The sequence below is a fragment of the Tursiops truncatus genome, chromosome 5, assembly GCF_011762595.2.
Source record: "Tursiops truncatus isolate mTurTru1 chromosome 5, mTurTru1.mat.Y, whole genome shotgun sequence".
Classification (NCBI taxonomy): Eukaryota; Metazoa; Chordata; class Mammalia; order Artiodactyla; family Delphinidae; genus Tursiops; species Tursiops truncatus.
This window is the reverse complement of record NC_047038.1, coordinates 43,652,541-43,674,849: the sequence shown is the minus strand read 5'-3', so window position 1 is coordinate 43,674,849 and position 22,309 is coordinate 43,652,541. Positions and strand designations below refer to the sequence as shown.

At 38.4% G+C, this 22,309-nt stretch overlaps 1 protein-coding gene and 1 long non-coding RNA gene across 11 annotated transcripts in view; one reads left to right on the top strand and one right to left on the bottom strand.

The window, feature by feature from the left end:
* Window positions 1-22,309, top strand: part of LDB2 (LIM domain binding 2) — a 381,671-nt gene that overhangs the window by 290,201 nt on the left and 69,161 nt on the right. For 9 of the 10 annotated variants that reach the window (XM_019928441.3, XM_019928442.3, XM_019928439.3 and 6 more), the window contains exons 3-5: window positions 10,296-10,468; window positions 17,275-17,397; window positions 20,028-20,111. In XM_019928441.3, coding sequence (XP_019784000.1) covers window positions 10,296-10,468; window positions 17,275-17,397; window positions 20,028-20,111 — 380 coding nt within the window. The remainder of the gene's footprint in view (window positions 1-10,295; window positions 10,469-17,274; window positions 17,398-20,027; window positions 20,112-22,309) is intronic. The other variant, XM_073805089.1, reaches the window with a different exon arrangement.
* On the bottom strand, window positions 298-12,524 carry LOC141278761 (uncharacterized). Its single transcript, XR_012331944.1, has 4 exons — window positions 12,392-12,524; window positions 5,802-5,874; window positions 1,293-1,349; window positions 298-1,214 (listed from the first exon to the last, which is right to left on the bottom strand). It is a non-coding gene; the product is annotated as an uncharacterized lncRNA (long non-coding RNA).

Genomic DNA, 22,309 nt, shown 5'->3' with positions numbered 1-22,309 from the left:
GGGCAGGTGGGGGAGTAAATTGATCACAGCATGTGAAGGGTGATTACTGGTACTTAGTTAAATAAAACATACTTTTTTTTCCTTTTCAGTGTCTGTCCTTTTGGAAAAAGTTGAAAAACACTGTCTATGCCCCTCAACAAGGGAATGTTTACATAATGAGCGAAACAGCTGTATTCTGGAATACAATCCAGTGATTAAAATCAAGCAATGCCTAATCATCTAATCTAATCAATTAGATGTCTTAGTCTTAGAACTCAAAGATGTATTATTGAGTGAAAAAAGACAAGTTCCATATAGATAGATTTATTGTATAACTTTTATGTAAAACAAATAGAACAAAACAAAAAGCATGCACATAAAATGATATGTGTTATCTATGTGGACATATAAATGGAGATAAATGTATAATTTAAATATTTACAAGGCTACATAACATACTGATAACAAAGGTGACCTGGGGAGGGGTGAAGCCACTGACATTGGTGGGTACAGGGTTGTCAGGGAAACTTTAGACTCCTAATAATTGTATTAGTTAACCCTAGCTTCTTCAACAAACAAAGCTCGATATCTCAAAAGTCCAGATGGGTTTTCCCAGTATGTGGCAGCTCTCCTCCTGGTGGTAATCCAGGCTCCTCCCATCTCCTGGCTACTCCACCCATGGCGGGTGGGGGTCCATGGAATCCTTTGCTGGGTCTTCAATATCTGGCTGTTAGAGGTGGGAAAGAGCTTGCCAATTACATGTAGAATGATTTTACTCGTCATTTCTGAAAGTTGAATATGTCTTGATGTCTACTTGGTGGAAAAAAAATGAAAACAATGAGAACGTCCATTGGGCATTGGTTACAACTCCATCACAAGGCAGCACCCAACTGAAAGGCAGTTTAAGAAATGAGGTCTACTCTAGGCCTAGAAAAAGAAATCAGATCTAGTGAACAGTTAGTGAGTCTCTGCAGCAGTACTGTATTAATTTTTTGCATGTGTATTACTTATGTAATTAAAAAGTTAATAAAAATTAAATTCAGGCATAGAAATAAACAAAGATTGGTTGCTTAAAAACAATAATCAGGGCTTCCCTGGTGGCGCAGTGGTTGAGAGTCCGCCTGCCGATGCAGGGGACACGGGTTCGTGCCCCGGTCCGGGAGGATCCCACATGCCGCGGAGCGGCTGGGCCCGTGAGTCATGGCCACTGAGCCTGCGCGTCCGGAGCCTGTGCTCTGCAACGGGAGAGGCCACAACAGTGAGAGGCCCGCGTACCGCAAAAAAAAAGAAAAACAATAATGATTCTACTTTACCTCATCCTGGCCCCAAGTAGCTACGCAGCTTTCTTCTCTAGTCATCAGATTTTTCTGCTGTAAAATGAGGATGTGGAATATAATCATGAATAATAACCTTATTACATTTATTAAATAATTGTTAGTGTTTTGTAATATATTTTTCCCACATATGTTAAGTGTTATTCATAATCACTAATCAGGAGCTAATCAGTATCACCATGAGTTAAATTCATTCCTACTCAAATCAGAGAAACATGCTAAACATATTCCTTTTTTAATAGTATTTTTGAAATATGGAACTAGCTAGGGTTGCATTTTGAGATTTTCAGAGACCCATTGGGATTAGAAAATGCTATGGGAGTCACTGGACTAGACCTGAGGTCTTCTCTGGCTCTATCATTCTAATTTAGTAGCTAGGCTAGTGCCTCATATAGAGCACTGCTTTCATGGGTATTTGTTAAGGAAATTAGTGAAATCATAAGTTGAATTGATGCAAAAATTTATTAAAAAATATATGTGTGCATGTGTGCACAAGAGAAAGGTTTATACCGAGTATAAAATTATTCAATAATTGAAAATATGTTAGTAGATAGCTTTCTAAAGGAACTTAGACAATCAACTCAATAGTGAGAAGACATTTGATCAAATTAAACATCCATCAGGATTAAAAAGGACAAAATCATAAAAACAAGATGTAGAAAAAGAATTTGTTTTTCTTTCTGTAATAAGTAATATGATCAGATCTCAAATCAGCATATAGTACTTCCCTAATCCTAGAGGAAATTCTCAAAAAAATTAGGGGAAAAAAAAAAGAAAGCCTACTACTTTCCTCATTATTTAACACTTTTTTTTCTCAAAGAGCTGTTCTAACTAGTGTAATAAGATGAGAAATTAATGGTATAAATATATTTGAAAGAAGGAAATACATGGATTTCTTCACCTAGAAAACTCAAAAAATATCTTCTAAAGAATTATTAAAATAGTAGGAGTGTTCAAGTAAGTGTCAGTGTTCCAAATAGAAATATAATGAAAAAAATTATATTAACCATTCAGCATAACTAAAATATTCAAGCATTGTTAGCTATTTACCTATGGAAAGCTACAGAATGATTTTGAGGTAGAGATAAAGACTTAAACAAGTGGACAAACATTTCATGTTCCTGTACGGGAGGATTGGGTATTTTAAAGATGTCAACCCTTTTTTAGCAAATTCAATTTAATTTAAACCAACCTCCTTCCAATTTTTCTTGTGGGGTGGGGAGGGACGGGGGGACTTGACAAAATTATCTTAAGGTTCATCTTGAAGAACAAACAGTATAATTATGAAAATGTTGAAATAAAAATAATAGTGAGGGCAGAAATAAATCTACCGGATTTAAACTACATTATAAAGTTTGGATAACTAAAAGAATATTGTACTGTCATAAGGAAGGAATGAGAGAACATTATGTAATGGAGTAGTTCATCCAGACAAGCTCTTCTAAGGTATAAATATTTAAGATCTGACGAAAGCAGCCGCCCAAATCATGGGAAACGCACATATGCTCCTTGACACGTGCTGTCTGTCCCCTGAGCCAGGACTACTCTCTTCCCCCTGGTCCCCTGTGTCTGATTGATGTCTTTTCATCCTTTAGCTTAGGTCTTTCTCTGACACCTCACTCTCTCCCCATCAACCCTGCACCATGTCCATGAGGCATCAGTAACTAGAGCATGGACTTATTGTGAAAGTCAGTAAAGGATTTCAATTTCATACTTAGAGGGTACTGATTCATGGTAAGAGGTCCAGCCATGGCTGTGGACCTCACCTGCAGAATGTTATTATCAGTGCTTTGGATAAAGGGATAAAGAAACTTTGCCCCTCATGAGAGGCACACAAGTGACAGAAACACCCTGTGGTAGAGCTGAAAAAATCGGGATCCAAAATTATCTGATTATGCCAAGGCACTGGTTGAATTAAATGAAAGGAAATGAAGTAAGGATTACAAGTAAGTTCTTGGAACTTGGAACACATAAATCCATTCATGGACTGCACCCATTCATTCGGCAAATATGTACGGGTCCTAAATGTGTGTCAGGCGATAGATAAACAGTGTTTCCAAGAACAAACCATGACACACATCTCATTTGTCCTTAATTAATGAATTAATAGCTCTAACAATTGCTTGATCAGAAGCTCCCTAAGAGCGGGATGGGGTTTATCACAGTCATCGTCGTTTCTCCAGCACATATGTGAGGTGGTGTGGCAGAAGTCTTTTGGTAGAAAATGGAAGAAAAATTCCTATTAGATTTCTGGGAGGATCAAAAAATTTTGTGGCGTTTTGGAACCATGTTGACAGATGGATGACACTTTTAAAAACAGTACCTTCATCAGATCATGATACATTTAAAAACAGAGTAGGTCCATCTGATCACATCTCTGGCTGACGCCTTCCAGTGCTATCTCATTGCACTAAGATTGACATGTCAGCCCTTCGCCATGGCCGAGAAGACTTCAGATAATTTGACCCCACCTCCTTCTCTGAGCTCATCTGTCACCTCACTCTCCTTGCCTGTGGTCCTTCCACGTTGCCTGCTGTCTCATACTAGCACACGCCAAGCACCTTCAATTCTAGCTTATTCCTCTCTTAAGGCCTTTGTCCTTGCTGGTCCCTGGGCCTGGACCTTTCCACTGCCAGATGCTCACATGGCCCATTCAGTCCAGACTCAGCTCCATCAACACCTCCCCACTGCAGCCTTGCACACCAGCCAGTCTAAACTAGACTACCTTCCTTCACTGCCAGCTTTATTCTCTGTCTTCCCACTTGTCTGCTATTTATCTCCATCACCTAAAACAAAGGCAGGCCCCGTAGCAGGTACTTAATAAACATATACTGAATGAAAGAATCTTTGAAATAGCAAGAAAAAAGATACTTAAATCAGACTGCTTTGCTTGAGAAGAGAAGTAAAAGGTATGTTAGAATGAAATAATGTTAATTTATGGAAGTAAAATGAATTTGGCTTGTTTTCCCTTCATTGAGACAAAGGGATCTGCCTTCAACCTGTATCACCCCTATCAAAGTTCAAGCATGTCTTATTTCCATTGTTTTGACTATTTATAATGGCTATTCATAATAAGTGGAAACATCAATATTGTTTATTTCACTACTAGGCGCATTTCCATTTACATGCTAGCATAATGCGTTTACTAATTTCTGAATACAGGCGAGTCTAAAGTTGAATGAATCTTCGTGTTTATTATGTAGTAGAATTTTTTATTTATTATGCAGTGGTATTTCAGTAGTAGAATTTCCTTTTGGATTTCTGAGGTACTGCAGCTTTAGAACAACTGTATAAAACTAAAACTACTCAGTCTTAGGCAGCCAGTTTATCCAGTATCTTGTTTATGAAAAATCGTTTAAAAATCAGAGTTACCACTTGTTTTATTATAATTGACTTTGCCTAATTAAAAGCACAAATGCGTTGTGTGGTTATATGGTTTTCTCTTTCCAATGAGGTAGAAAATCTTTAGTTAAATAATTGTCAAGAGTTAAGTGGTACTAATATATTGTTAGTTATAAGCATTCTTCTTATTCCCCATTTTAATTGGGGTCCTCAACCTCTTACATTTTTTTTGAAGTGAATTTTCTTTGAAAGATGAAATTACAGGCATTTAGAATATAAGTGATGGCCTCAAATCAAATGTCTTAACATCGGACAGTGGTTTCTCAAAGGTCTTGGAGAACTTCAGAGCGCTTAAGATCTGAACATCAGAACGGCAGTTTGGCAAGAGTGTTTACCAAGAGCTTAGAGTCACACCTAATAAACTACCAGAGAGTCAGAGATTCTCCAGACAAGGAGCAATTGTTACATTGATTTCCCTAGAAGTATGTGAGGATGCTTGTTTTACCACAACCTCATCAGGTTTATGTTTTAGTCTTTTTATTATTATTTTAATATGTATCGTGCTTTGATTACTAGTTTGAACATTTTCCCATATGATCATTTTCTTCTTGCAATTTCTTTCATGTGAATTCCTTATAAACACCCTTAAGAGTTTAAGAAAAAGTTTCATAATTATTGATAGAGACAATAGGCAGATGCACAGTAGTTTATATCGTCTCAGTGATTAAGAGTTCCCAATGAATCCATCTGGTTTCTAAATGGGGGAAGAAATCAGCTAATATCTACAAGTATCCTGTAGATACCTTAATATCTACAAGTAACACCTACAAGAAGAGATAGAAGCTAGATCCTGCCTCCATAGCGCCATCAGCTCTATGCAAGAACTTCTGGGGAGCCGTGCCGGTGCTTGAGGACAAGACAGAACAAAAATGAAAAACTTCCCAAGGAACTGGAATTCAGAGCTCAACATCCAAATTAGCTAAGGATAAAGTGTTAGCTATTCAGGACTAATCATGTTTACCTACACAGTAGAGCATTATTTAAGCATTCTTTATACACATTTCAGGCTCCTGAATAATTTAATCTGTGATTTTCTTTTCTGTTTCATAAACACACGGATAAATAACATTACCGTATTCCACTCACCTAATATCACAGCAAATCTTCCCATGCTCTCTTACTCGCCATACTTTCCCTTTCCAATTTTTGGAGCATTGACCTAAATGTGTTAGAAAAATAGAATCAATTTAATAACCTATTAGAATCTTAATCTCTTTTCAAGTATATTTGAGAGATACGATCCCTTTCGTGGAGGCACAGTGTAGATTTATACATATCAATATTCAAATTATTTTTAGTTCCAAGGACTAAAGTATAAATGTAAAGCTTAGGTGAGCTTATGAGTGTGACAGTATAAAACTTAAATAGATCTAGAACTGGTGTGGCTGATGAGTCAGGAGACCATGGGGTCTAATCTGAAATGTTCACTGATTTAAAGTCATTTAAATTAGGCTGTGCAGTGTGGTTGCACAATTTATTAAAAGGACATTTTAATCTTCTTGGTGCTTCAAAAATAATAAAATTGTATATCGAATTCAGGATTCAGAAGAAAATGGCAAAGAGTTCAAAATCATAAACCTATTTTTAACTTTAACTATTTTCACATTGCATTGTAAATACTTAGATATTTTGTTATTAGAAATGAGGTATAAAGACAAGGACAAAAATCTATCTTTGTGTTTCCAGCACTTGCCAAAGAGCTTTACACCTACTCTGGGTTCAGTGAATGTTTATAGAAGAGATCAGTGAATGAGCTAGAGGGATTTCCTCAAGCACATGCAATTTTTTTTTTTTTGGTTGTTTGTCCCATTCACTGTACATTATCTATATGTTGCACCGTGTGTGTGTGTGTGTGTGTGTGTGTGTGTGTGTGTGTTGTATTTTTGACTATACTCCCTTGCAGAACAGAAGCTCTTTAAAGATAATCTTTATGGTAGACAGAATAATAGCCTCCCAGAGATGTCCAGCCTGAATCCCTGGTACCTATGAATATGTTACCTTACATGGCAAAAGGAACTTTGCAGATTCAATTAAATGAAAGACCTTGAGTTGGGAGATTATCTTGGATTATTTGGGTGGGCCCGGTACAATCACAAGGGTCCTTAAAAGCTGAAAAGGGAGGCAGAAGAGGAAGTGAAAGTGAGGCCATGAGGATTCCATCCACCATTGCTGACTTTGAAGATGGAGGAGGGGGTCACAGCAAAGGAGTAGAGACAGCCTGTAGGTGCTAGAAAAGCAAGAAAATTGAGCCTGTACAGAGAAATGCAACCCTGCTGACACCTTGATTTTGGCCCAGCAAGACCCATGTCAGATTGTCAAACTATAAGGCAAATAAATGATAGATGATAGATAGATAGATAGATAGATAGATAGATAGATAGATAGATAGATAGATGATAGGTAGATTTTAAGCCACTAAGTTTGTAGTAATTTGTTACAGCAACAATAAAAAACTAATAGTCTCTGACAACACCTTTCTCTCATCACTTCCTCCTTATTTTATGTGTGTTCACGCCTCCATTCCATGCTGGAACAGGACAACATTAATCAGGATTCTTCTGTTTGCAAATCACACACTCAAGCAAAAAAAGGAGGGGGATGGTATATCTCTCATAAGTGGGACCTCCAAGGGATTGAGTAGGCTTCACTCCCAGCTGAGACAAGGCCCAAATCAGTCCACAAAGACTCTTGGTCTCTCTGATCTGCTTTCCTCTATATGCAAGCTTCAGCATTTCTACAATTCACATGCTTTTAGTGGCAAAACTGCCCTCTTTCTTTCAGGAAAGGATTCTAATTTGCCCATCTCTGTAGTGTAGGAGGTTGAAAGTGTGCTATGGTTATCCATTGCTACACTTAAAAATGCCCCAAGACTTATTGGCTTAAAATACAAACACTGCTTTTATTTACTCATGATTCTGCAATTTGGGCAAAGTCTGTGGAAGGCAGCTCATTTCTGATCTGTGTGAAACCAGCTTGAGGCACCTCATTTGGGGCTCAAGGATCCACTTCCAAAATGGCTTCACTCATGCAAGCTGGTGCTGGCTGTTGGCTGGATGCTCAGCTGGGGTTGTTGTCTGGAGAACACAGTTCCCCTTCATGTGGCTGCTCCACATGGCTAGGTTGGGCGTCTCACAGGATGTCAGTTTTAGAATAGTTGGACTTTGTACATAGCAATGGGGTTTTCCCCCAAGCACAAAGTGGAAGCTTCTAGGCCTTCTTAAGTTTTGGCCCCAATAGACACAAGGTCACTTGCACTACATTCTGTTAATTAAAGCAGATCGTAGGGCCCAGTCCAGATTTGAAAAGAGGAGACTACATACACAGATCATGAATTCCATTGTTGTGGCTGGTTGGGGCCATCAGAGTAGCAGTCTACCACAGTGGATAACAGAGCTTTGTGAGTGATGGTCCAAGTAAGACCATCCGTTTCCAAAAAAATGGTACAGGCAGTCCCACAAAGGAAACAGGACTGAAAACAAACCTCAGGTATCCATAACAATCATTTCCCTCAGTGCTAGAAAGCATTCCATGAAGCAAAGCTGAATTTCCCTCTACGTCTATTGACTGTACAGCTTGTACATTTCCTGGAGTTGGAGACGTGATTAAAAATTTAAAGTTAAGGAATTAACGAACTTTTTTCCCATTTGACTTTTCTTAAACTATGAATGAAAATAATGATATCATAGAGCAAACACTACTAAAAAGAAATTGTGCAGGATTCATGAATAAACTATAATGTAGGCTAATCCAATGATGTTTATTTGCAATAACCTTTTTAATGTGACAATTCCTTGGATATTGTAGTAAAATATTTTCACCCTACGTGTATGTTTTTATGGTTTGTGTTTATTTTCCACAGTATAGATCCCCAAATGTCAAATTACTAGAGCTGATTTATGGTAATTAGTTTTAAGTTAGAATATTTGAAATGCATTTAATTAATCTTAGCTGTTTAGCAAAGTACAATAAGGTTTTTTGCATTAACAAAGTTTTCTTTATAATATATCAGCTATGCATATGTTTAAGGATATGATGGACTCAGATTACTCTTACCTGAATTTTATATTTAACAAATAAACATGCACTGTTGGGGATTAGACAGTGTTTAGAAAATGTATGTATAAGGATTATTTAGGCTGAAATTGCCAAAGATCCTGGAATATTTAGCACACACTTGTTGATTGATTTCACTGCAGTAAATATGAAGCAATAACAACTATATAAATTATTCAGAGACTCGTCATCCACATCGGGATTCTTTAGAGATCACTTCAGAAAGCAGTTTGGCAGGATATTCTTTTTATAGTTTTTTTTTTTTTTGAAAATCCATGTACAAAAGAGAGATAGATCCATACAAAATGGATAAATACTGATGCTTTTAAAATGAAATTAAATATTTTTAAACATTCAAGTGAAAATTGCATGGTTTTTCCTACTAAAGCTCTCTTGCGTAATTTATTTATCTTCAGTATTATTTTTGTCTTTCAGGAAGCCTTATATAGTGAACGTAAGAGATTTATTAAAAACCTTCAATCGCTTGAGAGTGCTTTAGTACTTTGCCTCAAAATCTGCACATAGGCAAAATTCCTGATATTATGAGTTGGGATTTTCAGTGTAAGAGGATTTAAAATCTCTGCTAAAGCACGGGCTTGTTAGCTGTTTCTAAGCGTCATATATCAGAGGGACCCAGCTACTTACCAATCGCTCAAACTAAAATGGGGCAGGACAGGACACGTGGAATGAAAGAGACCAATTTAGACCAAGTGGAAGGTATCAAGTTCTCTGAAAATGGCCCTTTTATTCTGGAAAGATATTTTATTCAACTCCAGAAGCGGAGAGAGTAATCAGCACTTACATAGGTATGGATCTCTTTGTACATACAGATACAGATCGATTTTTAAAGATTTCCCTTCATTAAAGCAATTTGAGACATAGTGTTGGAAAGTGTTTTAGTGGTTGGGTGTTTGCAGATTTGAAGTTAGAGACCCCAGTTATCTACTTATAAATCATGTGACTTTGAAACGTTCCTAAAAACTTTTTCTTTTGTAATAACCTTTTTGGGTCTCAGTCCCCCATTCTCTTGGGGTTGTGCTAAAGATCCAATGAGTGAAGGCCAAAATACTTCACATACCGCAAAGCATTACATTATCAAAATTTATAGCATTATGACTACTACTACCAATAATAAAACATGATTGGGTAACTGGTCTGCAAACAATCCATTGAAAAATTCAGGTGAATTGGATATGTTTTATTTTTTGAAAATATTTTAACTTAGAGAATACACATGAGGTCCAAAGTAGTCAGTACATTTGCCCCCCTTACGTTTAAAGTATTAACTCTTACATTACTGACTTTTGATGGACACTGAATCTGGAAAGATGACTGTATAAATGTTTCCTGAATATTAGGGATTTTATTTTATTAACTGCAGCCCAGAAGGAACATGGTGGGTAATAAAGAGAAATTTGCCTCCTGGCATGACTTGTATCCAGTTGGAAGTCTGGCAATGGTGTGGGGCATGTGAGACCATCTGGATATTCTTGTTAATGGTTTATTTCTCTGTTGTTTCTCTCCCAGCTATCGGCAGGACCCTCATCCCCCGTTACTTTAGCACTGTGTTTGAAGGAGGAGTGACTGACCTGTATTACATTCTCAAACACTCAAAAGAATCCTACCACAACTCATCCATCACGGTGGACTGCGACCAGTGTGCGATGGTCACCCAGCACGGGAAGCCCATGTTTACCAAGGTACAGGGCAGGCTCGGCAACAAGCCTTGTTCTTCTTTGGGTGCATTGAAGCATAGTAATTATGGTTGTCTTCTGGAACTTTAACCTGACTTCTCACATCTCAGACGCTTTCAGCACTGTGAGGTCATCGTTTTTGTTTGTAACATGGCAAGACCCTATGGTGAACCCTGTTCTAAGGTGTGTGCATGTGATACAGATCCCAGGCAAGTCAAACATGATAGACCCTCAAGACTAAGAGAAGAGAGTTTTGGCTGCCTATCAAACTTAGGCTGCTAAATTAGAATTTTGGTGTTTTTTAAAAATTGAGATATAATTGACATTTAACAGTGTATTAGTTTTAAGTATATGAAATAATGATTCGATATATGTATATATTGTGAGATGATTACTACAATAAGTTTAGTTAACATCCATCACTACACATAGTTACAGTTCTTGTGATGAAGACTTTTAAGATCCACTCTCTTAGTATCTTTCAAATATATAATACTTGAAAGATACTAGGTATTGTTCACTATAGCCCATGATGTTGTATATTACATAGAATTTTGGTTTTTATACTAAGGGTCTTCTACAACTAAAAGAACACTCTCCTGTTACTGTGCGGTCAGTATTTGTGTTGTGTTACTAAAATTAAACAATTTTTAAAGCTAAATTCAAATATGAACAAGCAGGGGAAAAAAATCAACAAACCACAGCTCAACTAGCCATAATCTTTAACGAACACAAAAACATAAAAATGTAAATGGAACACTATAGACAATCCCCTTATATCTTCTCCCAAGGAGAAAAATTAGTAAGAATAAATATTTAGTCAAAGAATCTGGCGAACGGAAGTTTATTTTAATGAACACTAGTTCATTGCATTTTGACTAAGATTCAATGTGAAACTAATTTGTAATATCTACGATAGCAGCTATCTCTTTTAGTTGAAACACAAATGACAACCCACTCTTTATAGTTAAGAGAAGTTGGATTATCAGGGTTAATTGCAGAAGCCCAATTATAAAACTGAAGATGTGTTTGTTACTTATGCACCATTTTGTGGAAAGAGTAGCTATAAAATGTTTATTATTTAAAGTATTCTTTGATTTTGGTGCGATTTAACCTTTCCGGTGCCCACGAGGGAGTAAAAAAAACAAAGGAAATGCTTATAAGCAAAGGAAATGCTTATAAAATGCAAAAGCAAATCATTAAATGCCATTGAGTTTATGGTATCTTGATTTTTGTCAATAGACATTTTAAATGTGGAAGAGGAGATGGGTTTTTTCCCTTTCTTCCTTTTTAACATTTGAGCAGAGAGGAAAGTTCCCACTGCATGTGAAAGTCCATGCTGGAAAGAGCGTTTTGCTGTGTGGAAAGGAATGATCACCTAGATGATGGTTTACTCTGTCTGTGGCTCACCTATTTTCGGAGATACAAAACATTTACATCACCTTGTGGATACCTGAGCCATTTGTAGCATTACAAAGCCTGAGCACTGCAGAGAAAGCCTTTTTCCTGTTGCTTCATTATCGTTTGTGTAGGCTTACTGTTACTTTTAGGTCATTCAAGAAAAACACACCAATTCCTTATGCTTTCAGGGAAAAAAGAAATCCGTGATATGTAAATAAAACTTTCCCATAATGAAGGAGCTACTTCCAAAGCCTGTAGCCGCTGAAAATAAAAATGCATGTTGAAATAGCGCTTTCATCTATTTCCTCAATTTCTTTCTTTCTCAGACCAAAACTTTTTCAGAAATGAGCACCGTCAGTTGTTCCGAAGATATAGTGCTGTACATTCTGGACTGGTTTTAAATCAAAAAGAATCCAGTTCTTTCGATGACTTGATAAAGTGCTTTTTTCATTCAAATTAAGAAACTAAGGTTTTCCTCTGTTGCATTTTGCCCTGTCCTGGAGCACTCCCCTCTCAGATGGTACTCACCTCCCAGGCGGGACAATCTCCTGAACTCAGCTCTCTTGGTCTCAAGCTTTAATTATTTAGATCACCCATCTGACTCTACTCCACAGCATACATTTGCCAACTCTTGTAATGAATATTTCTATACTGTGGAGAAAAATATCCCTTTCTGGGAAATGGAGCTTAGCTGTGTGGACTTCGTCCAGATGCTAATTATGCACATTTATTTTTAGAAAATTCCAAAGCATTCATTTTTTTTTCTCTTTTATTTTATTTTTTTTTTTTGCTCCTTGGTGATTATTATACTACCCAAAGAATCTTTCCAATTTTTCTTTTGTTCTTATATTAATTAAAAATAAGTCATCAAATAATATGGCTATTTAGTAGAAAACAGGGGGCTAATGACATTTCAGTATCACAAAGCAAAACAGTTTGGAATTTTTTGAAGGGGCGCCTGCTATTAGTACATGGCATCCCTTAGCACGTTATGTGAGGCACTATCACATTGTTCTAACTTAGAATATCAATAAGCTCTAATTCTCCAAATAGCATTTGACCCAGCATTTCTTAGTTGCTTTTATGAAAATGTGGTCAACTTGGTGAATCAAAAATCAGCTGCAGTCCTAATCAGCAGTAATATTTAATATTCTTCAGGACCATAGTGCATGTTTTGCAATTTCCTGATCCTAGGAACATTATAGATTATGGATAAATATGTAATTAGAGTTTTTAAACACACATTATGAAGCCTTTCTTTTCTGTATTCAATTTCCAATCAAACTGGAAACAAGGCTTAATAATCAGAAGGGCAGTCACCAAGATTTTCAGAGTCAAAGACCCCTTGAACTGTATTTGAGGGTGTGAATTCAGATAGTGAAAGAACTCCTCTCTGGGGTACATATGGGGTTATTTTGGGGGCTCACACACTGGAACCATAATTATAGCCTTTACTGGACACCTTATCACTTCTGTAAACATAGGTTTATGCTTTTTTCTGATCTCAATTATTGATTATGAAATTAGTTACTACTGCAGAAAAGTACCATGGAAATACCAACCAGTTTTCCAATATGAATCCTCATTCATGTCTTTGACAGTTAGTTCATCATTCTTACCTTAGCCTGTACACCATGTTACCATGTTATACTCCAGGATTTATACATTTACGCTCTTATCCTGACTCTAACCAAATTACTGTAATATCAATGATTGTATTGCTCTAATATATATATATATATATATCTATTGACATATGCATTTACATATGCAGCAGCTCAAAGTAAAACACAATGAGCTTTTTGCAACGGTTAATCTAAAAACACTAGTCCATGCATGCTGTTCAAAGCATAAAGGCCAAGAAAATTAAATGAACATCCCCACCTAAAAAGTACATTGTATTTCATAAAAGCTACATGAGAATCATTTTATTATACAACTACATGGTCAGTATTGCTTTACAATTAGTCAAAGAAAGAAAAGGGTTAAAAAGCTACCGGTTAGTTTGAGAAATGTTCTTTTTTAGTTCTCTTGTTCCTGGCCTAGTCTCAAGCTAGCACGTGATCCGCTGAACGCCTGCCAGCCTCTTTCTTGTTGATCCTCCAGAGACCATCTGTGCTGGGGGCATTGATTAGAGTGTGTCTGCTGGGATTACATCTTTTCTGTTGCCATGCCAACTAATCAGCTGATTTTGGTTACCACAGAAACAAAATGTCAGAGCTCACAGTACGGTAACATGAATTCAGCACAACAGAAAATGTTTTCTTAATTGGGGACCCTTTTGATTTTGGATTCCAAGTGAAAGGCAGCTTTTTTTAAAAAAGGCCAACTTTAGATAAAAGCTACATTAATTGTATTGATTACAAGGAATGCACAGAATTTTTCTGAAAAGAGAAAACATTAATTCGCCTTCATAAGTTATGCTCATTTTTTTTTTTTACAATTTCCAAACAAGGAATATATACATATATATTTTTTTCTTAAGTGCCTCTATTCCATTTGCTGGTTGTTGCATATAAAATAAATCACAAAGCCTTCAGTTTCCTTTAACCTCCATGATGGGAGCAGGGGTTGGAGAGACTGCATAGGGCTTGGGTGGAGGCTGTGGATAGAATTACTTGGGGAAGACTAGCAGTGACCAAATTCTCTTCCATCTTTTCATGCAAGGAAGTCAGTCATTTAATTTCCCTTAAAGAAAACACCCAACACAATCAACTTAGATTCAGTTCTGAGGATTCCTCTTTTGCACATCCTATGCCTTGGATAAAGATGATTCCTTGGTTTTGGCTGAGAAAGGAGGAGTCCTAGGCTGTTGAGATGTTCCCTTTTGTAGGCCCACAGCAGTTTGGCTGCATGAAGAGTCCTCAGCTGGTTTGCTATGTCACAGTAAACAAAAAACACAGTTTAACTTGACCTTAGAGCTGCTCCAATTGAGTAATTCATCAGACGAACTCCATCCAGGCCTTCCCTTTATGAAATTCTATTCCAGTAGAAGTAAACCGAAACCACTCTCTGCCTTGGGTTTATGGTTCATAAACACAAAACAAACAGATTAGATAATAAAAAAGGATGACATTTAACTGGGCTAATATTTGTTTAAACAGCCAATAATCCTCCCTCTTTAAAAGAAAAGGATTGTAGCATCCAAATATCCCTTCCCTGTCCTGTATTGTCAATACATTTCTCTGTCAATGTCTGGCCGCAGTTACCTCCCCTTTGTGAAAGCCTCCACTGCAGGTGGCTTCTGTCATGTTAACACTCCAGGGGGAATTGCGTGTCTTAATCTCCATGCAGCTCTTTTGAAAACCTTGTTAAATTAATTCTGATGCTGATGAGGCTCTAGAGGAGTGAGGTGGGGACGCTGAAGTCTTCCCCAATTTCACTGTGCTCGACTCTCATGGCAAAGTTGCCAAAAACGAGGCTCTGAAGACAACTCAGCCAAGGAGTTCTGGGGCAAAGAGCCCAATACCTGAAATTACCCACAGATTCTGCTAATTGGCTCTGAGTTAGAGGTCTTCACCCAGGTTATCAATAATTATCTGACAGTGCTTCTGAGACCTTTGATAAAATGAAGATGGCAGACGTTATTAGCATCTTTCTTAAGTGGTGCCCTATCCACACATTACTAATTCTCCTGCACTGGTATTTCCCTTGTTTAAAGAAAATATTACCTTAAATTAGAGACAATAGAAATCACCTAACCCAGTGCCTAGGACATAGTTGCAACTCAATAAATGGTGGCTTTTTGTATTAAATTCCCAAAGAAGGAAGTGATTATTAATATTTCATAAAAGGTTGATATAAATTGCTAATTATCTTCATGGACTATAGTTTTAGAAATGATCATTTTCCCTATTCAGTTGATTGCTTTTTTTAATGTGTAGTGCAGTGATTTCCAAAGTTTTGTTCTTTTCTCGGTCTAAGAAATCTTTCTTCGAAAAGGCTTGATCAGAAGTCCAATATTTAAAACAGATAAAACTGAAGCTGTTCTGGTTGAGTCTAGAAAGTGAGTGGGAATCTCAGCATCCAGGTGGAGGCTAAGTTTTTCCCAGCAAAGGCCCTGAGACACTGCTCAAACCCCCCCGCCCCCCACCCCCGCAGATCTCAGATAAGACATTATAACAACCTGTGGTCTAGGGTTCTGTGTTCTTTGGTTACATGTCTTTCATCTTTAAACTATCATTTACTGGCAGGTACAGTACTAGGCAATCTATATACACAATTTCATTTAATATACTTTCCCAACAGTCCTACCTAAGGATATTATTATCCTCATTTTACAGATGAGGAAACTGAAACTTAAGGAATTTATTTGTTTTTCCCAAAGTTGCAAAATAAGTGAAAAATAGAGTCAGGATTTGGATTTAGGACTTTCTGATGCCAAAGCCTCCATCCGTTATTTTCTGCTGCTTCTCTAAGGTAAACATGGACTGAATAATGAGCTGTAATTGTTTAATTACAACTGAACCAATATTATGCCTCCACTTCCTACCTTATATAGTTGAGATAGAATGAGTGCCATGAGACTACCCAGCATTTTCTTTCATTTCCAAGTCATTAACAGTGAAAAGAAAGGCAAATAAAATAAGAACTACATGCCTAAAATCATCTGACTTTCAAAAGAAGATAAAAATGCTACCCTGTCACTGATCACTCTATCAAGGGGTTCCTGAGCCTCAGAAACCCTGTCTCATTAATAATATATATTTTTCTTAAATTAATTTGGCTCCCCCAAAGCCTGGCCCTTTATGCAAGCAGAATTTGTCATGGCTGATAGGATGTGATTCAAGGAATATATTCTAAATGTGCCTCTCTTTTCCACGTGTCACTAACTGATACCCACAGCCTTGGGTTAAGCGTTGCCCTCTGGCTTTTCTCTTTGGAAGTGAAAACTTTCTCTGGTTGGGCAACCTTGTAGAAACTCATACGTAAGCAGGGATACTTTTATTAGATACTTTCTCCCAGAGTAGCATAACCAAGATTAGAACAGAGTTCAAACTCCTATGGTAGAAGCATAATGAAAATGGAGAAAAAAGGAGGTGAAAGAGTACCAATTTTGTGGGGGACACACTGTGTGCCAGGAGTTTTTGACATATCATTGCTATAAGATGGGTTTTGTCTGTATATTTATAAGTGAAGAAATGGGGGCTCCTGGAGTTTCAGTAGTAAGTAGTCGAGTTACCTTTAGCTCATGGCTAGTGAGCAGCTGTGCTGTCTTTTGACCCCACTGATTCCAGATCTTACACCTGTCTTGTTCTCCTTGGATACATCACCCGTGTCACATTTTTGTCAAGATCCAGCACCGCCCAAGGGGAGTCAGGGAGACCACGCTGAGTGGCTGACCTGTGAGTTACAGAAATGTGGTGATCACAAAGTACCTAACCACTGAGTCCGTTGTTTGTTGCTTCCAGGTGTGTACAGAAGGCAGACTGACCTTGGAGTTCACCTTTGATGATCTCATGAGAATAAAGACATGGCACTTTACCATTAGACAATACAGAGAGTTAGTCCCGAGAAGCATTCTTGCCATGCATGTAAGTAACTTAATTTCTATTTTACTACTTCCTTTCATCCCCTCATTTTACTCAAAAAGGAGAAGCCCCGCTTTCTCACCGTGAAAGAACTCCCAGAGTCTTCACACTTTAGGTAATTAACTCTAAATTATGAGTTTTTCCCCCAAGTTTGGTGCACTGTGAGCCTTTTTAAAAAATAATTTATTACTTTAAACTCCAAATTGAGGTTACCTCAATGAACAGTTTGTACTTTTCTTAAATTCCATGCAGTCATTATCAAGTACTGCTCTGCCTGGGCTAATAAACCTGTTACGTATACATGGGCAAAGAAATAGAACAGAGAGTAAGAAAAACAGTTTCCAGTTTTGATTAGAACCATCCGACAAGACCTGGGGCTCACATACCTCAGATCCGTGTCCATGCCCTTCCTAACCACAGCGCTGGGAAGCAGCAGATCACCTGGGGTCCTCTTGGTCGCATTTGGCCATAAATCACAACAAGTTTATTGAGCACAAATGAGATGCAAGGGTGGATTTGATGGCAATCTAGAGAGATTTTTAAAGGTAAGACTTGGTAGGAACTCATCAGGTCAGTCCCTTAAGAAGGAGTCACATAGCATCAAATTAAATAAATCCCTCTTCCAGAATGCGCGATGCATCAGCTTCTGCGAAAATGCTTTGGAACAAAATCAGACTGAATGAGCCTGATTTTTAAGACCCTGTACAATGAAAAGAGAATACAGTCACAGTAGTGAGCGTTTACTGGGTGTTTGATACGCAGGGCCTGTGCTAAGCATTTTGGACACCTTATATTTAGTCCCTACAGTAACTCGAAGAGGTCAATTGTTATTACTCCTATTTTCGAAGTAAGGAAATGGAGGCTCAGATAGGTTGAATAAGTTGTCCAATGCTTTTCAGCCCAAAAGGGACAAATCAAGGTTTCGATTCAGCAGGTTCTGACTCTAACACCCAGGCTGATAAGCTGTCTGTCTCCCCACTGTCCATACACAGGCTGTCTCCCCAGGCTTTTGTCCTCAACACCCTCCTCCCATCTGGTTTGTCCAATCTCTACCCTTTCCATCGACCCTGTGCTTTCTGCTGTACACTTGAGTGCTGTACACTTGAGTGCTACATTCTTTTTGCCCATCCATGCCCAAGTCCTCCTCAGTTTTCAAAGCCCAGTTCACATTCCCCTCTCTCCTTGAAGCAGTCTGGAATAGCCATTCTTATTAGTCTCAAAATAGACAGAGAAGCAGCAGCGTAGAGTAGTGGTCAGGAGCCTGGGCCTGAGAACACACGGGTTTGAATCCCTGTTCCTGTGTGACCTTGGGCAAGTGGCATGACATCTCTGTTCTTCCAGTCCCTCATCTATAAAATGGGTATAGTAATAGAGCCTGCCTCAGAGGACTGGTTTGAAAATTAAGAGTTAATGCACATAAGCACTTAGGCCAGTGCCTGGCACATAGTAGGACCTCTGCGAGTATTGGTGATTGGCTATCAGCAACAATGGCCATGATGAAAGCAAAAATGTCCTTCCATGGGTTTATTATCGTCCTGTCTTCCAACTGCAATGTGAGCTCCTTGAGGTCGACCACAACTATTTGATGCGTCGCTACAGAACCAGCTCTTCCTGGAACCTGGAAAGGCTTCAATAAACACCAGCTCCATGTCCACAGAGGATCCCCTTTCCAGAAATTGACATGAAAAGTGACAAGCTCTGACTGTTTCTCCTGCATTTTATTTATATACACAAAGCCAGTTGGTTGTATCACTGTGAGGAAAATTAAAGTAAAAGAAAAAAGAATAAATTAAGGTGTTGGTATAACCTAGATGGTCTCATGAATGCAGATGTGGAGACAAAGGGATGTTTACTAAGACTTCCTCTGTTTAGCAACAGTTTATATCAATTAAAAAAGAAGAAAAGACAAACAGAAAGAAAGAGCATCAACTAAGAGACACTTTACGTTGGAATCCAGAAAGAATTTTCATTTTTTTCTGGTCAAACGGAACATTGGGGGTGGCCCACAAAACATCACATCTTTTTTTTCTGTGGCTGATACTTTGGAAAATATTATGCATACCCTTGCAGTCCTGCAGGATGAAAATTGTTGAAGACATCTATTTCTAGCCTTCGCTTAATGGGGAGGAGAGTTAGAATTTTTTAATATATGTGTATATTTCACGGCAGTTGCAAAGTTTTCACATTTAGTCCTCAGCTCCAAGCTGTTGAAAACAACACTGTCACAACACGCAGCAGAGGCCAGTCCTAAAGCATGGCTCTGCTAGATCCAGCCCACACCTTCCCTCGGGGCAGGGGGGCGGCAGTGCCAGGGACCTCGGAGGTGTCCTGGCTGGACTTAATGACCCTCCTCCTGAAGACACAGGGCCTCTCACAGAGGAGGTAAAGTCGTTTCTCCCATCTGACTCAGTTTGATTCTCCCTGGCGATGGGTCTTGCACCACTGATCCAAAAGTGTCCTTAAGTGTTATATGCAAGTGTCTTCAAAATGTGAATTAAATTATCTCCAGCAGCCTGCCCCTCTGAGAAAAATTGACAAGGTGCAGATTGTGTTTCTTAGCAGCTGTAGCACAGTCGAGGACTTTGTTGGTACCATCTTACAGGGCTAAACTATATGATTTTTTTCCTGTTTAGGCACAAGATCCTCAGGTCCTGGATCAGCTGTCCAAAAACATCACCAGGATGGGGCTAACAAATTTCACCCTCAACTACCTCAGGGTAAGACCAATGGGTTGATTATATTTCCTGTTGAGTTTGAATTTAGAGGTTTATATATATCTTGAGCCAAGGAATTAAAATGAGGTAATATATCACAATACGTATATCTTTTTAAATTTATTTTATTCAAGTATAGTTGATTTACAATGTTGTGTTAATTTCTACTATACAGCAAAGTGATTCAGTTATACATATATATACATTCTTTTTCATATTCTTTGCCATTATGGTTTATCACAGGAATTGAATATAGTTTCCTGTGTTATACAGTAGGACCTTGTTGTTTATCCATCCTGTATATAATAGTTTGCATCTGCTAATCCCAAACTCCCACTCCACCCCTCCCCCACCCTTGGTAACCACAAGTCTGTTCTCTATGTCTGTGAGTCTGTTTCTGTTTCGTAGAAACAAAATTCATTTATGTCATAGTTTAGATTTCACGTATAAGTGATATCGTATGGTATTTGTCTTTTTCTGACTGACTTCACTTAGTATGATAATCTCTAGTTCCATCCGTGTTGCTGCAAATGACATTATTTCATTCTTTTTTATGGCTGCGTAACATTCCATTGCATGCGTGGACCACATCAACATTTGCAAATGTTGATGGACATTTAGGTTGTTTCCTTGTCTTGACAATTGTGAATAGTAACACAATATGTATGTCTTATACCACAGTGTGTGTGTGTGTGTGTGTGTGTGTGTGTGTGTGTGTGATCAACAGATGATTGGGTTTAATTAACAAAAAGCATCAAACCTAGACTTTGTCAGTGTTCTTCTTCTCTATGTTTGTCTGACTCCTGGAATAAATTATTCACAGGCTAGCAATGTCTCTTTCATAAAATGCTTTGGCACTATGTCCCTTCTGATTGTTTCAAGTTTCCAATGTGCTTTTGTTGAGTTCACAGCCTCTGTGTCTGTACCCAGGGACCAGTCACCTATGAGGAGGCTCGGTGTGCCCTCCAGAGAGAGTCCCTTGAAGAAATTCACCTTGGTGCTATAACACAGACATTTATTTCTAAGGCTTCTTAGGGACTTTCTGTGTAACATGTAACAGATTTTCTGGTTTGGATATAAAGTGAATTTTTATTTAAAAAAAATTAAATGTTAGGCAAAACTCTCTGCCCACATAACGCTTACAGCCTCCGTATTTGGTCTAACAGGGTAACATATATCACACTGGTTTTTAGTGTGGACTGGCAGTCATCACATTGCAAGTAGAGGATATGGTTTCCTTCATAAAGCAAGCATTGTCTTCCAGAGTCAACACGAAGGCAGTGGCCACAGTCCACATTCCTTTGCCTCTGAGTTGCTGGCTTCCTTCACCACTGTGATGTAGCAGACCACTTCTCCAGGGCCCGACCCCATCATAATGTTTATGCTATTGTTTCTTTATCCTTAAGTGCAGGTTTGTGAATTTTGTTTTGTATTCACAATCCTCTAAGTACAATCATGTTTGCATACATTGAAATGCTGAAATGTCCTGGCCGGACTTCCTCCTCTGTAAGTGAAGAATAATTTGGACAAATGTTTCCAAGTCATGCCCTCACTGCAATGTGCCGGACACTGGGCAAGACGCTGAAGATTCAAAGACAAAAGTCGTTGCACCTGTTATCAAGAAACGTCCTCCTACGAGAGTCAGACCCATAAAGCCAGAACATTATATGCAAAATGGTGAATACCATGATAGAAGTTTCCAGATGAAATTATGGGAATACAAGATAGACATCTCAGAAGAATCAGTCAGAGAAGGCTTCATGGAAGAGATAATGCCTGTGTAGTGTATGAAAGAATGAATAAAGTTAAACCAGAGAAAGGAGGAGGAAGGACATTTCCATCAGAGGGAGCAGAAGTTAGGGGATGGAATTCCAAGCAGTCTGTTGATGCTGGGACATGAAGGGAGTTGCCAGGAGAAATGGGAGAGAGAGTTAGTTGGGAGCCAGGTCTTGGAGCAATTGGCTGCCTGGGCTACTGGGCCAGGAGCCTCTGAAAAGATTAACCACGAGGATGGCAGTGTCCCCTTCTTGGGTGAGCGAGAAGAGTCTCTTTCTATTCAGTTTAGATGCCCCAGAGCCCCGTCGAGACGTGGCAAAAGCCAGAGTCAGCTTCACTTCCCACCGCCTCACCCCCAGCATGCCCGCCCCTTTGGCAGCCCTGAGCCAGGGCGTTCTCCACTAAACAGCCCCCTGGTTCCTGCT